Source organism: Theropithecus gelada, chromosome 16, assembly GCF_003255815.1.
Source record: "Theropithecus gelada isolate Dixy chromosome 16, Tgel_1.0, whole genome shotgun sequence".
Classification (NCBI taxonomy): Eukaryota; Metazoa; Chordata; class Mammalia; order Primates; family Cercopithecidae; genus Theropithecus; species Theropithecus gelada.
Window position 1 is genome coordinate 63,626,778 of NC_037684.1, and position 9,706 is coordinate 63,636,483.

At 51.9% G+C, this 9,706-nt stretch overlaps 1 protein-coding gene across 2 annotated transcripts; it reads left to right on the top strand.

Annotated features, from left to right (window-relative positions):
- Positions 1-136: 136 nt before the first annotated feature.
- TMEM95 (transmembrane protein 95) lies at positions 137-2,516 on the top strand. Of its 2 annotated transcripts, none has more exons than XM_025363143.1 (7): positions 137-368; positions 581-637; positions 833-913; positions 1,024-1,044; positions 1,191-1,271; positions 1,387-1,474; positions 1,599-2,516. In XM_025363143.1, the coding sequence occupies exons 1-7, from the start codon at positions 200-202 to the stop codon at positions 1,630-1,632; spliced, it is 531 nt and encodes a 176-aa protein (XP_025218928.1). In that variant the 5' UTR covers positions 137-199; the 3' UTR covers positions 1,633-2,516. The 2 variants fall into 2 exon arrangements, with proteins under 2 accessions (XP_025218928.1, XP_025218927.1); XM_025363142.1 differs by having other exon boundaries at positions 1,395-1,474; positions 1,599-2,215.
- The last annotated feature ends 7,190 nt before the right edge of the window (positions 2,517-9,706 follow it).

Genomic DNA, 9,706 nt, shown 5'->3' on the forward strand with positions numbered 1-9,706 from the left:
CCCTGTTTTCTCTGCCCATCGCCTGCTGGAGATGTCTTCTGGACCCCAGTTCCTTGAGCCCCAGCTTTACCCTAGCTGAGGATGGGCAGTGCCATTGTTCTGGAACACTCTAGAACCTCCAGGCAAGGGCTGGAGCCAGGGCTGCAGAGCATTCCTCGGCCCAGCTGGGGCAGCCCCGCCCCATCCCCCAGTGGTCCTCATGTGGAGGCTGGCACTAGGCGGGGTTTTCCTGGCAGCCGCCCAGGCTTGTGTCTTCTGCCGCCTCCCAGCCCACGACTTGTCAGGCCGCCTGGCTCGGCTCTGCAGCCGGATGGAGGCCGGGCAGAAGGAATGTGGGGCCTCCCCGGACTTCTCGGCCTTTGCCTTAGGTAGGATCAGACATCCAGGGATGGGTCCGGCAAGCACTCACCCCCATACCCCCAGAGGGTGGCGTGTGACCTCCCAGCTGTGCCCTCCGTCTGTGGCCCTTTCTGGACATGCTGGCCTCTCTCTCTGAGAGAGCTCCATATCCGGGAAAGTCAGGAGAGACCCCAGAACCTGAGTTGGTGAGGGAGTCGCTGGTCCTTGCCCATCTCCACAGATGAGGTGTCCATGAACAAAGTCACAGAGAAGACTCACAGAGTCCTGAGGGTCATGGGTGAGGTCAAGGGGAAAGAGTGACCTAGGGGCTTGAGAGGACACCAAGGAGGGGGTGGGTGACAGGGGCTGGGGTGGGAGGGGAAGGGTGGAGGGGCAGAGACAGGAGGGCTGATCAGGGAGGGGGCTGGGTGAAGGGAGGGGGCACTGGCCCCATCGAGGCCCAGGGCAACGGGGCTGCTCTCTGCCTCCCCAGAGATCAAAGAGGCTCTCTCCTCACTCCCTTCATATTGGAGTTGGCTTCGAAAGATCAAGCTCCCCGAGTACACCAGGGAAGGTACCGACGCGGGATGGGCCTCAAGGGGAGCCTAGCGTCTTAGCCAAAGGGATGTGTGGTGAGCAGCTCATCCATGCACACCCTCACCCCTTCCTTGTCTTTCATTTCAGCTCTCTGTCCCCCTGCCTGCCGTGAGTAGGAAAGGAAAGGGGTAGTAAGGACCTGGGGCCTGCAGGGTGTCAGAGGAGGGCCTGGCAGCTGCAGGAAGAAGCTGGGTACCAGGCAGGGTGGAGGCCCGGCCTCCCCTCCCCAGCGTTGCCTCCGCTGTCTCCTGCAGGGGGCAGCACCACGCTGTACAACTGCTCCACCTGCAAGGGGATGGCGGTGTCCTGCTGGCCCCGAAAGCGCTGCTTCCCAGGTCCTCACGCCCACCCTGGCCCCGCCCCACCTTGCCCAGATCCCTGAGCCCTTGGGCTCCCCCGTCGGTGAGTGTGCGTTCCAGAATCATTCACTGCCTCCTGGGTTCCCTGCAGGAAGTCAGGATCTTTGGGAAGCCAAGATTCTGCTCCTCTCCGTCTTTGGAGCTGTCCTGCTTCTGGGTGTTCTGAGTCTCCTGGTGGAGTGAGTTTTGGGATAAGGACAGGAATCCTACCCTACCCAGTGCCTTCCACCGCCCACCCTCCCTCCCTCCCTCTGTCCCTCCCAGGCCCCTCCCATAGGCTTCCCATTCTCCGCCTTCCCTCAGGTCCCACCACCTCCAAGCAAAAAGTGGCTTGTGAAGACGCTGAAAGCCTCCCAGCCTCCAGCTCTAAGGAGTATGCACTCACAACTTCTACATCCCTTGGAGGAGAACCAGCCAGCCCCTTAGTCCTAGCTCCAAAAACAGTCTCCAGACCCTAAAACCCAGACATCCCTGCTTCTGGTTGGTGAGATAATGAAAAACAAGAAAATCCCCAAAAACCCAGACCCCCCACAATCCCAGTGTCAGACGGCTTCCCAGGAACCCAGGCACCCACAGCTGGAAAGTTCCTCCCCTCCAGCCCTCAACCAATCACACAGCTGTCAACAATGCCAGGAAAATATCTACACAAGGAAAGAATCCCCTACGCCACTCCCACCACACCCACACCCCCTTCTGCCTGTTCCGGGAAAGCGGGGGCATCTGCCCCAGAAGCTATTCCAGGCCCTCCTATGACTGATTAGGAATCCGGGAATGCGTGTTCTGGAAAACTCACCCCGCTAGAGTGAGATCACGTCGGTGGGTTCGTGGGCATGCCCTCCCTCCATCGTGTTAACAGTTTCAAACCCTGACCTCCCTCCGAGGCCTCCGTCCTGCCGCCTAACTACACTTGCTGTTCGTGGGCTCTGCCTTTGCCTAGCCTCTGTCTGCAACTGGGGAGGGCAGGGGAAGGATGGAAGGCTCTCAGAGTAGCACAGTGGTTCTCAGATGGGGGTGATTTTGCACCCCGGTAGACATTTTGCAACATCTGGAGTCGTTTTGTTTTAACTGGGGGGATGAACTACTGGTCTCTGGTGGGTAGAGACTAGAGATGCTGCTAACCATCCCGCAATGCATAGGAAAGTCCCCACAGCAAAGAATTATCCCGTCCAAAATGTCAGTGTTTACCAGGAAAGGGAGACAGGAAAAAAAAAAAAAAAAAAAAAGAAGAAGAAGAAGAAAGAAAGGAAAGAAAGAAAAGAGACAAAATGTCAGAGCATGGTTGAGAAACCCTGGTGTTTGGTCCCTTTCCTATCAGGAGTTTTTGGTTTGGGAGTGGGACATGGGACATGGAACATGAGAAGAGAGGTCTGTTGCCAACCACAAGGCACAGTCTGAGTGCCTAGGCCTGGCAGGGATCCCAGCCCAGGGGTTTTCAAACTGGATACCTCGAGGCTCCAGGGTAAGCGTTCTCAGCCAGCTGCGTATCAGAGCCACCTGGGCAGCCTTAAAACTTGCTGTGCTTTGGCCCCATCTCCAGAGATTCTGGAATAAATGGTCCTATATGGGGCCTTGGTTAGTGTAACCCATAGCCAGGGTTAGAATCATTGTTCCGGGGTGCCCAGAAAGGCCCTAAGGATAGGAAGAAGAACTCCTACCCCTTCCACAGTAGTACCTCTCTCTCTCTTTTTTTTTTTTTTTTTTTTTTTTTGAGACGGAATTTCGCTCTTGTTGCCCAGGCTGGAATGCAATAGCACGATCTTGGCTCACTGCCACCTCCACCTCTCAGGTTCAAACAATTCTCCTGCCTCAGCCTCACAAGTAGCTGGGATTACAGGTGCCTGCCACCATGCCCGGCTAATTTTTGTATTTTTAGTAGAGACAGGGTTTCACCATGTTGGCCAGGCTGGTGGCGAACTCCTGACCTCAGGTGATCCACCCACCTCGGCATCCTAAAGTGCTGGGATTAAGGCGTGAGCCACTGCACCTGGCCGTACCTCTCCCTTTTTTCCAATATATTTTTTTCACAAATTATTATTATTATTATTATCATTATTTTGAGACAGAGTCTCACTCCGTTGCTCAGGCTGGAGTGCAGTGGTTCGATCTCAGCTCACTGCAACCTCTGCCTCCTGGGTTCAATCGATTCTCCTGCCTCAGCCTCCTGAGTAACTGGGATTACAGGCGCGCACCACCACGCCCGGCTAACTTTTGTATTCTAGTAGAGATGTGGTTTCGCCATGTTGGCCAGGCTGGTCTCAAACTCCTGGCCTCAGGTGATCCTCCTGCCTAGGCCTCCCAAAGTGCTGGGATTACAGGCATGAGCCACATGCCTGAGTAATTTTTTTAGTACTTTTTTTTTTTTTTTTTTTTTTTTTTGAGGCGGAGTCTTCACTCTGTCGCCCAGGCTGGAGTGCAGTGGCACCATCTCGGCTCACTGCAAGCTCCGCCTCCCGGGTTCGCGCCATTCTCCTGCCTCAGCCTCCCGAGTAGCTGGGACTACAGGCGCCCGCCACCGCGCCCGGCTAATTTTTTGTATTTTAGTAGAGACGGGGTTTCACCGTGTTAGCCAGGATGGTCTCGATCTCCTGACCTCGTGATCCGCCCGTCTCGGCCTCCCAAAGTGCAGGGATTACAGGCGTGAGCCACCGCGCCCGGCCTTTTTTTAGTACTTTTAACGGAGACGAGGTTTTACCGTGTTGGCCAGGCTGGTCAGGAACTCCTGACCTCGAGTGATCCGCCTGCCTTGGCCTCCCAAAATGCTGGGATTACAGGCATGAGCCACCATGCGTGGTCAGTCCTGCCCAGTTTTCAAGGATCTCTATCCTGTCTGTCCCATCCTTCCATAGCCCCAGCCCACCCAGAACCCTCTCACAGTGGACCCCAGTCTCCCAGAGGCGCCACCAGACTGCCTGCTCCCGTGGAATGCACTTTACCCTCAGCGGCCACGCTGGCCTCCCTGAAAACTTCCACACTGCTCACAACCCCCAGCCCTGCATCAAATGATGATCAAGAATTTGGGCTTTGGAGTTGGGCTACCTGGTTTCAATCAAATCCTGGCTTTGTCTCTTACTGGATCATGGGCAAGTCATTTAACCTCTCTGTGCCTGTTTTCTCAGATTTTATCTATTTATTTATTTTTTTAGATGGAGTCTCACTCTGTCACCCAGTCTGGAGTGCAGTGGCGCGATCTCCACTCACTGCAACCTCTGCCTCCCGGGTTCAAGCGATTCTCCTGCCTCAGCCTCCAGAGTAGCTGGGACTACAGTCTCCCAGCACCACGCTGGGCTAATTTTTTATGTTTTTAGTAGAGAAGGGGTTTTACTATGTTAGCTGGCATGGTCTCGAACTCCTGACCTCAGGTGATCCGCCCGCCTTAGCCTCCCAAAGTGCTGGGATTACAGGTGTGAGCCACCGCACCTGGCCGCCTCATCTTTTAAATGCAGTAGATGTATTTTATTGACTCTCTATAACGTTTTAAATCTGTTTACATTTGAACATCTCTGAAGTCAGAATGCATCTTAAACTGAAGGTATGCTATGGCTTAATGGATAGTATTTTTTTCTTAGTATATAAAATAATGGTATATCGGCAGGGCACGGTGGCTCACACCTGTAAAACCAGCACTTTGGGAGGCCAAGGCAGGTGGATTACTTGAGGTCAGGAATTCAAGACCAGCTGAAAAACATGATAAACCTCCATCTCTCCTAAAAATACAAAAATTAGCCAGGCATGGTAGCAGGTGCCTGTAATCCCAGCTACTCAGGAGGCTGAGGCAGAGGAATCGCTTGAACCTGAGAGGCAGAGGTTGCAGTGAGCTGAGATTATGCCACTGTACTCCAGCCTGGGCAATAGAGCGAGATTCCGTCTCAAAAATAAATAAATAAATAAATTTAAATATTAAAAAATTAAATAAAATAATGGTATATATTACAATTGATGATATATTACAATTCATGATAAATTCAATGAAATTCAGTAGTAGTTACTTTATGGGATTGCTGTGAAGTCTAAATAAGCTAATATAAAATGCTTCGGGCCAGGCACAGTGGCTCACACCTGTAATCCCGGCATGTTGGGAAGCCGAGGCAGGAGGATCGCTTGAGCCCAGGGGTTTGAGACCAGCCTAGGCAACATAGTGAGACCCCATCTCTACAAAAGAAATTAAAAATTACTGGGGTGTGTTGGCTGGGCACGGTGGCTCATGCCTGTAATCCGAGCACTTTGGGAGGCCAAGGTGGGTAGATCACAAAGTCAGGAGTTCAAGACCAGCCTGACCAACATGGTGAAACCCTGTCTCTACTAACAATACAAAAATTAACTGGGCATGGTGGCACATGCCTATAATCTCAGCTACTTGGGAGGCTGAGGCAGGAGAATTGCTTGAACCTGGGAGGCGGAGGTTGCAGTGAGCAGAGATGGCGCCACTGCACTCCAGCCTAGGGGATAGAGCAAGACTCCATCTCAAAAAAAACAAAAAAAATTTAGCTGGGTGTGATGGCGCATGCCTGTGGTCCCAGCTACTCAGGAGGCTGAGGTGGGAAGATCGCTTGAGCCTAGGAAGTCGAAGCTGAAGTGAGCTGAGATCACACCACTGCACTCCAGGTTAGGTGACAGAGTGAGACCCTGTCTCAAAAAAAAAAAAAGAAAGAAAGAAACACAAACTCCAACAATCTCTTGTGCCACATGCTTATGAAGAGCTTACTAGGGGAATGTATATCACAAGGGTTCAGAGAAGGGACTGGGGTTGTCAGGGACACAACCTGGAGGCTGCCATGTGCTAAACACTGTGGAAACAAAGATAAACCATTAGGTGGCCAGGCACAGTGGCTCATGCCTGTAATCCCAGACTTTGGGAGGCCAGGGCAGTTGAATCACCTGAGGTCAGGAGTTCCAGATCAGCCTGGCCAACATGGTGAAACCACGTATCTACTAAAAATACAAAAATTAGCCGGGTGTGGTGGCAGGTACCTGTAATCCCAGCTACTGGGGAGGCTGAGGCAGGAGAATCTATTGAACCCAGGAGGAGGGGGTTACAGTGAGCCAAGATTGCGCCACTGCACTCTAGCCTGGGTGATGGAGCGAGACTCGGTCTCGAAAACAAACAAAAAACCTGTTAGCTGGGGGTTTAATAGGGCAGGGCATGGTTCGGAGGGAAGATGGATTGGTAAAGAAACCGCACCACCTTGATGTGACACAGCTGAGGGACATCTAGAGAAGGGACACCCCCAGGGGCTCAGAGAAGGATTCTCAGAAGAGGTTGTGCCTGAGCCAAAGGAGAAAGACATCCCAGGTATAAGGACAAGCCTGGGCAATGAGAGATGAAAAAGCAGGAGGTGTTTGGGCAGCTACAGGTGATTCAGTGTGGCTGTGGGGGATGCGTTGGGTGGGCAGTGCTGAGAGAGAAAGCCACAGGGACGTGTGGGGGCCAGATTCCAGGAAGTATTATACAGGTAGGTCACTTGCTAACCGATGAGAAGCAGGCATGTGGGCATGGCAGGAAGAGAAGAAGGAAGAGAATGGCCAGGATACAGTTGGCACTGCCATGAAGCGCCATAGAGTTCTCAGAGGGGTGACGGGCTCAGGGAGGAAGGTGAGCTTGAACATACAGAATCTGAGATGCCCGGGCAGGGGCATTCAAGTGGAGATTCCAGGTAGGGCTACCTTTGAACAGCTCTGGCCTGAGGAGCAGATAGAACAAGTGGGAGCTACTGATGGAGAGCCCTGAATGTCAGGGTAAATAGAGGCCAGGCCAGGCGCGGTGGCTTACCTCCGTAATCCCAGCACTTTGGGAGGCCGAGGCGGGCGGATCACCAGGTCAAGAGATCAAGACCATCCTGGCTAACACAGTGAAACCCTGTCTCTACTAAAAATACAAAAAATTAGCCAGGCATGGTGACGCAGGCATGTCTTTAAATAAGAGATAACAGCTAATGCTGAATGAGTGACAGTATACGTGGGGCACAGTCTCAAGCATTTTGTTTATTTATTTATTTATTTATTTATTTATTTATTTTATTATTATTATTTTTTGAGACAGAGTCTCGCTTTATCGCCCAGGCTGGAGTGCAGTGGGGCGATCTTGGCTCACTGCAAGCTCCGCCTCCTGGGTTCACGCCATTCTCCTGCCTCAGCCTCCGGAGTAGCTGGGACTACAGGCGCCCGCCACCACGCCCGGCTAATTTTTATGTATTTTTAGTAGAGACGGGGTTTCACCGAGTTAGTCAGGATGGTCTCGATCTCCTGACCTTGTGATCCGCCTGCCTTGGCCTCCCAAAGTGCTGGGATTACAGGCGTAAGCCACTGCGCCCAGCCTATTTATTTATTTATTGAGACAAGGCCTCACTCTGTAGTCCAGGCTGGAGTGTACTGGTTCAGTCACAGCTCACTGCAGCCTTAGCCTCCCCGGCTCAAGCAATCCTCCTACCTCAGCCTCCCAAGTAGCTGGTCTATAGGCACATGTCACCACACCCTGCTATTTTGAAATTTTTGGTAGAGACTATCTCACTATGTTGCTCATTCTGGTCTTGAACTCCTGAGCTCAGGTGATCCGCCCACCTCGGCCTTCCAAAGTGTTGGGATTACAGGCAAGAGCCACAGCACCGGGCCTGTGTTTCTTTCTGTGCACATAAAGCCAGTCTACTGGAGTATGGTCTGCAGGGCTGGTTTTTCTGAACACCTCCCAAACAAGCGAGGCTGCTGTGGGTGCAGAAACGTTTTTAAATGGCCCCCAAATCCTCTCTGACCTGCCTTCCATGGAGAGGCAGGTTCTATGGATCCTTCCCTTGAATCTGGGGTCTGTGTCTGGCTGACCAATAGAATGTGGGAGAAGTGACACTATGCCACTTTCTGGGCCCACCCCTTAAGGAACTGGCAGCTTCCGCTGTCTCTTGGGGTACTCAGTCTGGAACCTAGTCACCATCTCTGAGGAGGCCCAGGTTTCAGGAAGGGTCCATATGAGGGGTCCCAACCAAACGCCAGCATCTCCTGAAACACATACGAGTGATATTGCAGCGCTCAGATGTCCAGTTACCTCCAGACTTTTATTTTCCTACTAAGGCCCCAGATATTGTAAAGCAATTAACCATCTGCACAGTGTCCTGCTGGAATTCCTGACTCACAAAGTCCAGGAGAATGATCAAACAGTGATTTTTATGCCACTAGGTATTATTCCTTCAAAACAGATAACTGGTTCAGTGGGACAGAAAAAGGAGCCTAGGACGTGGCACTAAATGTCTTGGGTTTATGACATGGCTGGCCAGGTCCATCCTAGCCATGTGCACGGGGCACATTACTTCAGCAAGCTGAGCCTCAGTCCTACTGCCTGCAAAATGCAGTTAATGACGGCTAATGTGTACGGAGACAGCGTGTCAGACAGTCTAAGCATTTTTGTTTTTTTTTTGAGATGGAGTCTCGCTCTGTTGCCCAGGCTGGAGTGCAGTGGCACGATCTTAGCTCACTGCAGCCTCCGTCTCCTGGGTTCAAACAATTCTCCTGCCTCAGCCTCCCAAATAGCTGGGATTACAGGCGTGTGCCACCATGCCCGGCTAACTTTGTATTTTTGTAGAGATGGAGTTTCACCATGTTGGCCAGTCTGGTCTTGAACTCCTAATCTCAGGTGATCCACCCACCTTGGCCTCTCAAAATGCCGGGATTACAGCCGTGAGCCACCATACCTGGCCCATTCTAAGCAGTTTATGCACTGTATTAGTTATCTGTAGCTATGTAACATGTTTTTCTAAAACTCAGGGGCCTAAAGGAATAACTATTTTCTCACAGTGCCTGTGGATTAGAAATTTGGGGCTGAGTGGGGTGGCTCATGTCTATAAATCTCAGCACTTTGAGCGGTCAAGGTGGGAGGATTGCTTGAGGCCAGGAGTTCAAGGCAAATCTGGACAACAGAGCAAGACTGCATCTCTAATACGTATATATATATATATTAGCCAGGCATGGTGGTGTGTGCTTATAGTCCCAGCTACCTGGGAGTGAGGCAGAAAGATCGCTTGAGCCTGGGAGGTCGAGGCCTCAGTGAACCATGATTGTGCCATTGCACTTTAGCCTGAGTGACAGAGTGAGACGCCGGGTCTAAAAAAAGAACAAAAAAGGCCGGGCACAGTGACTCATGCCTGTAATCCCAGCACTTTGGGAGGCTGAGGGGGGCAGATCACCTGAAATCAGGAGTTCGAGACCAGCCTGGCTAACATGGTGAAACCCTGTCTCTATTAAAAATACAAAAACAACCGGCCATGGTGGTGGGCGCCTATAATTCCAGCTATTCGGGAGGCTGAGGCAGGAGAATTGTTTGAACCCGGGAGGCAGAAGTGGCAGTCAGCCAAGATCGCACCACTGCACTCTAGCCTGGGCAACAGAGTGAAATTCTGTCTCAAAAAAAAAAAAAAAAAAAAAAAAAGAAG

Coding starts and splice junctions, on each gene's coding strand:
- TMEM95 (XM_025363142.1), top strand. CDS start 200: ATGTGGAGGCTGGCACTAGGCGGGGTTTTCCTGGCAGCCGCCCAGGCT. Junction 638..832: donor CAGAGTCCTGAGGGTCATGG/GTGAGGTCAAGG, acceptor CTGCCTCCCCAG/AGATCAAAGAGGCTCTCTCC. Junction 1,475..1,598: donor GTTCTGAGTCTCCTGGTGGA/GTGAGTTTTGGG, acceptor GCCTTCCCTCAG/GTCCCACCACCTCCAAGCAA.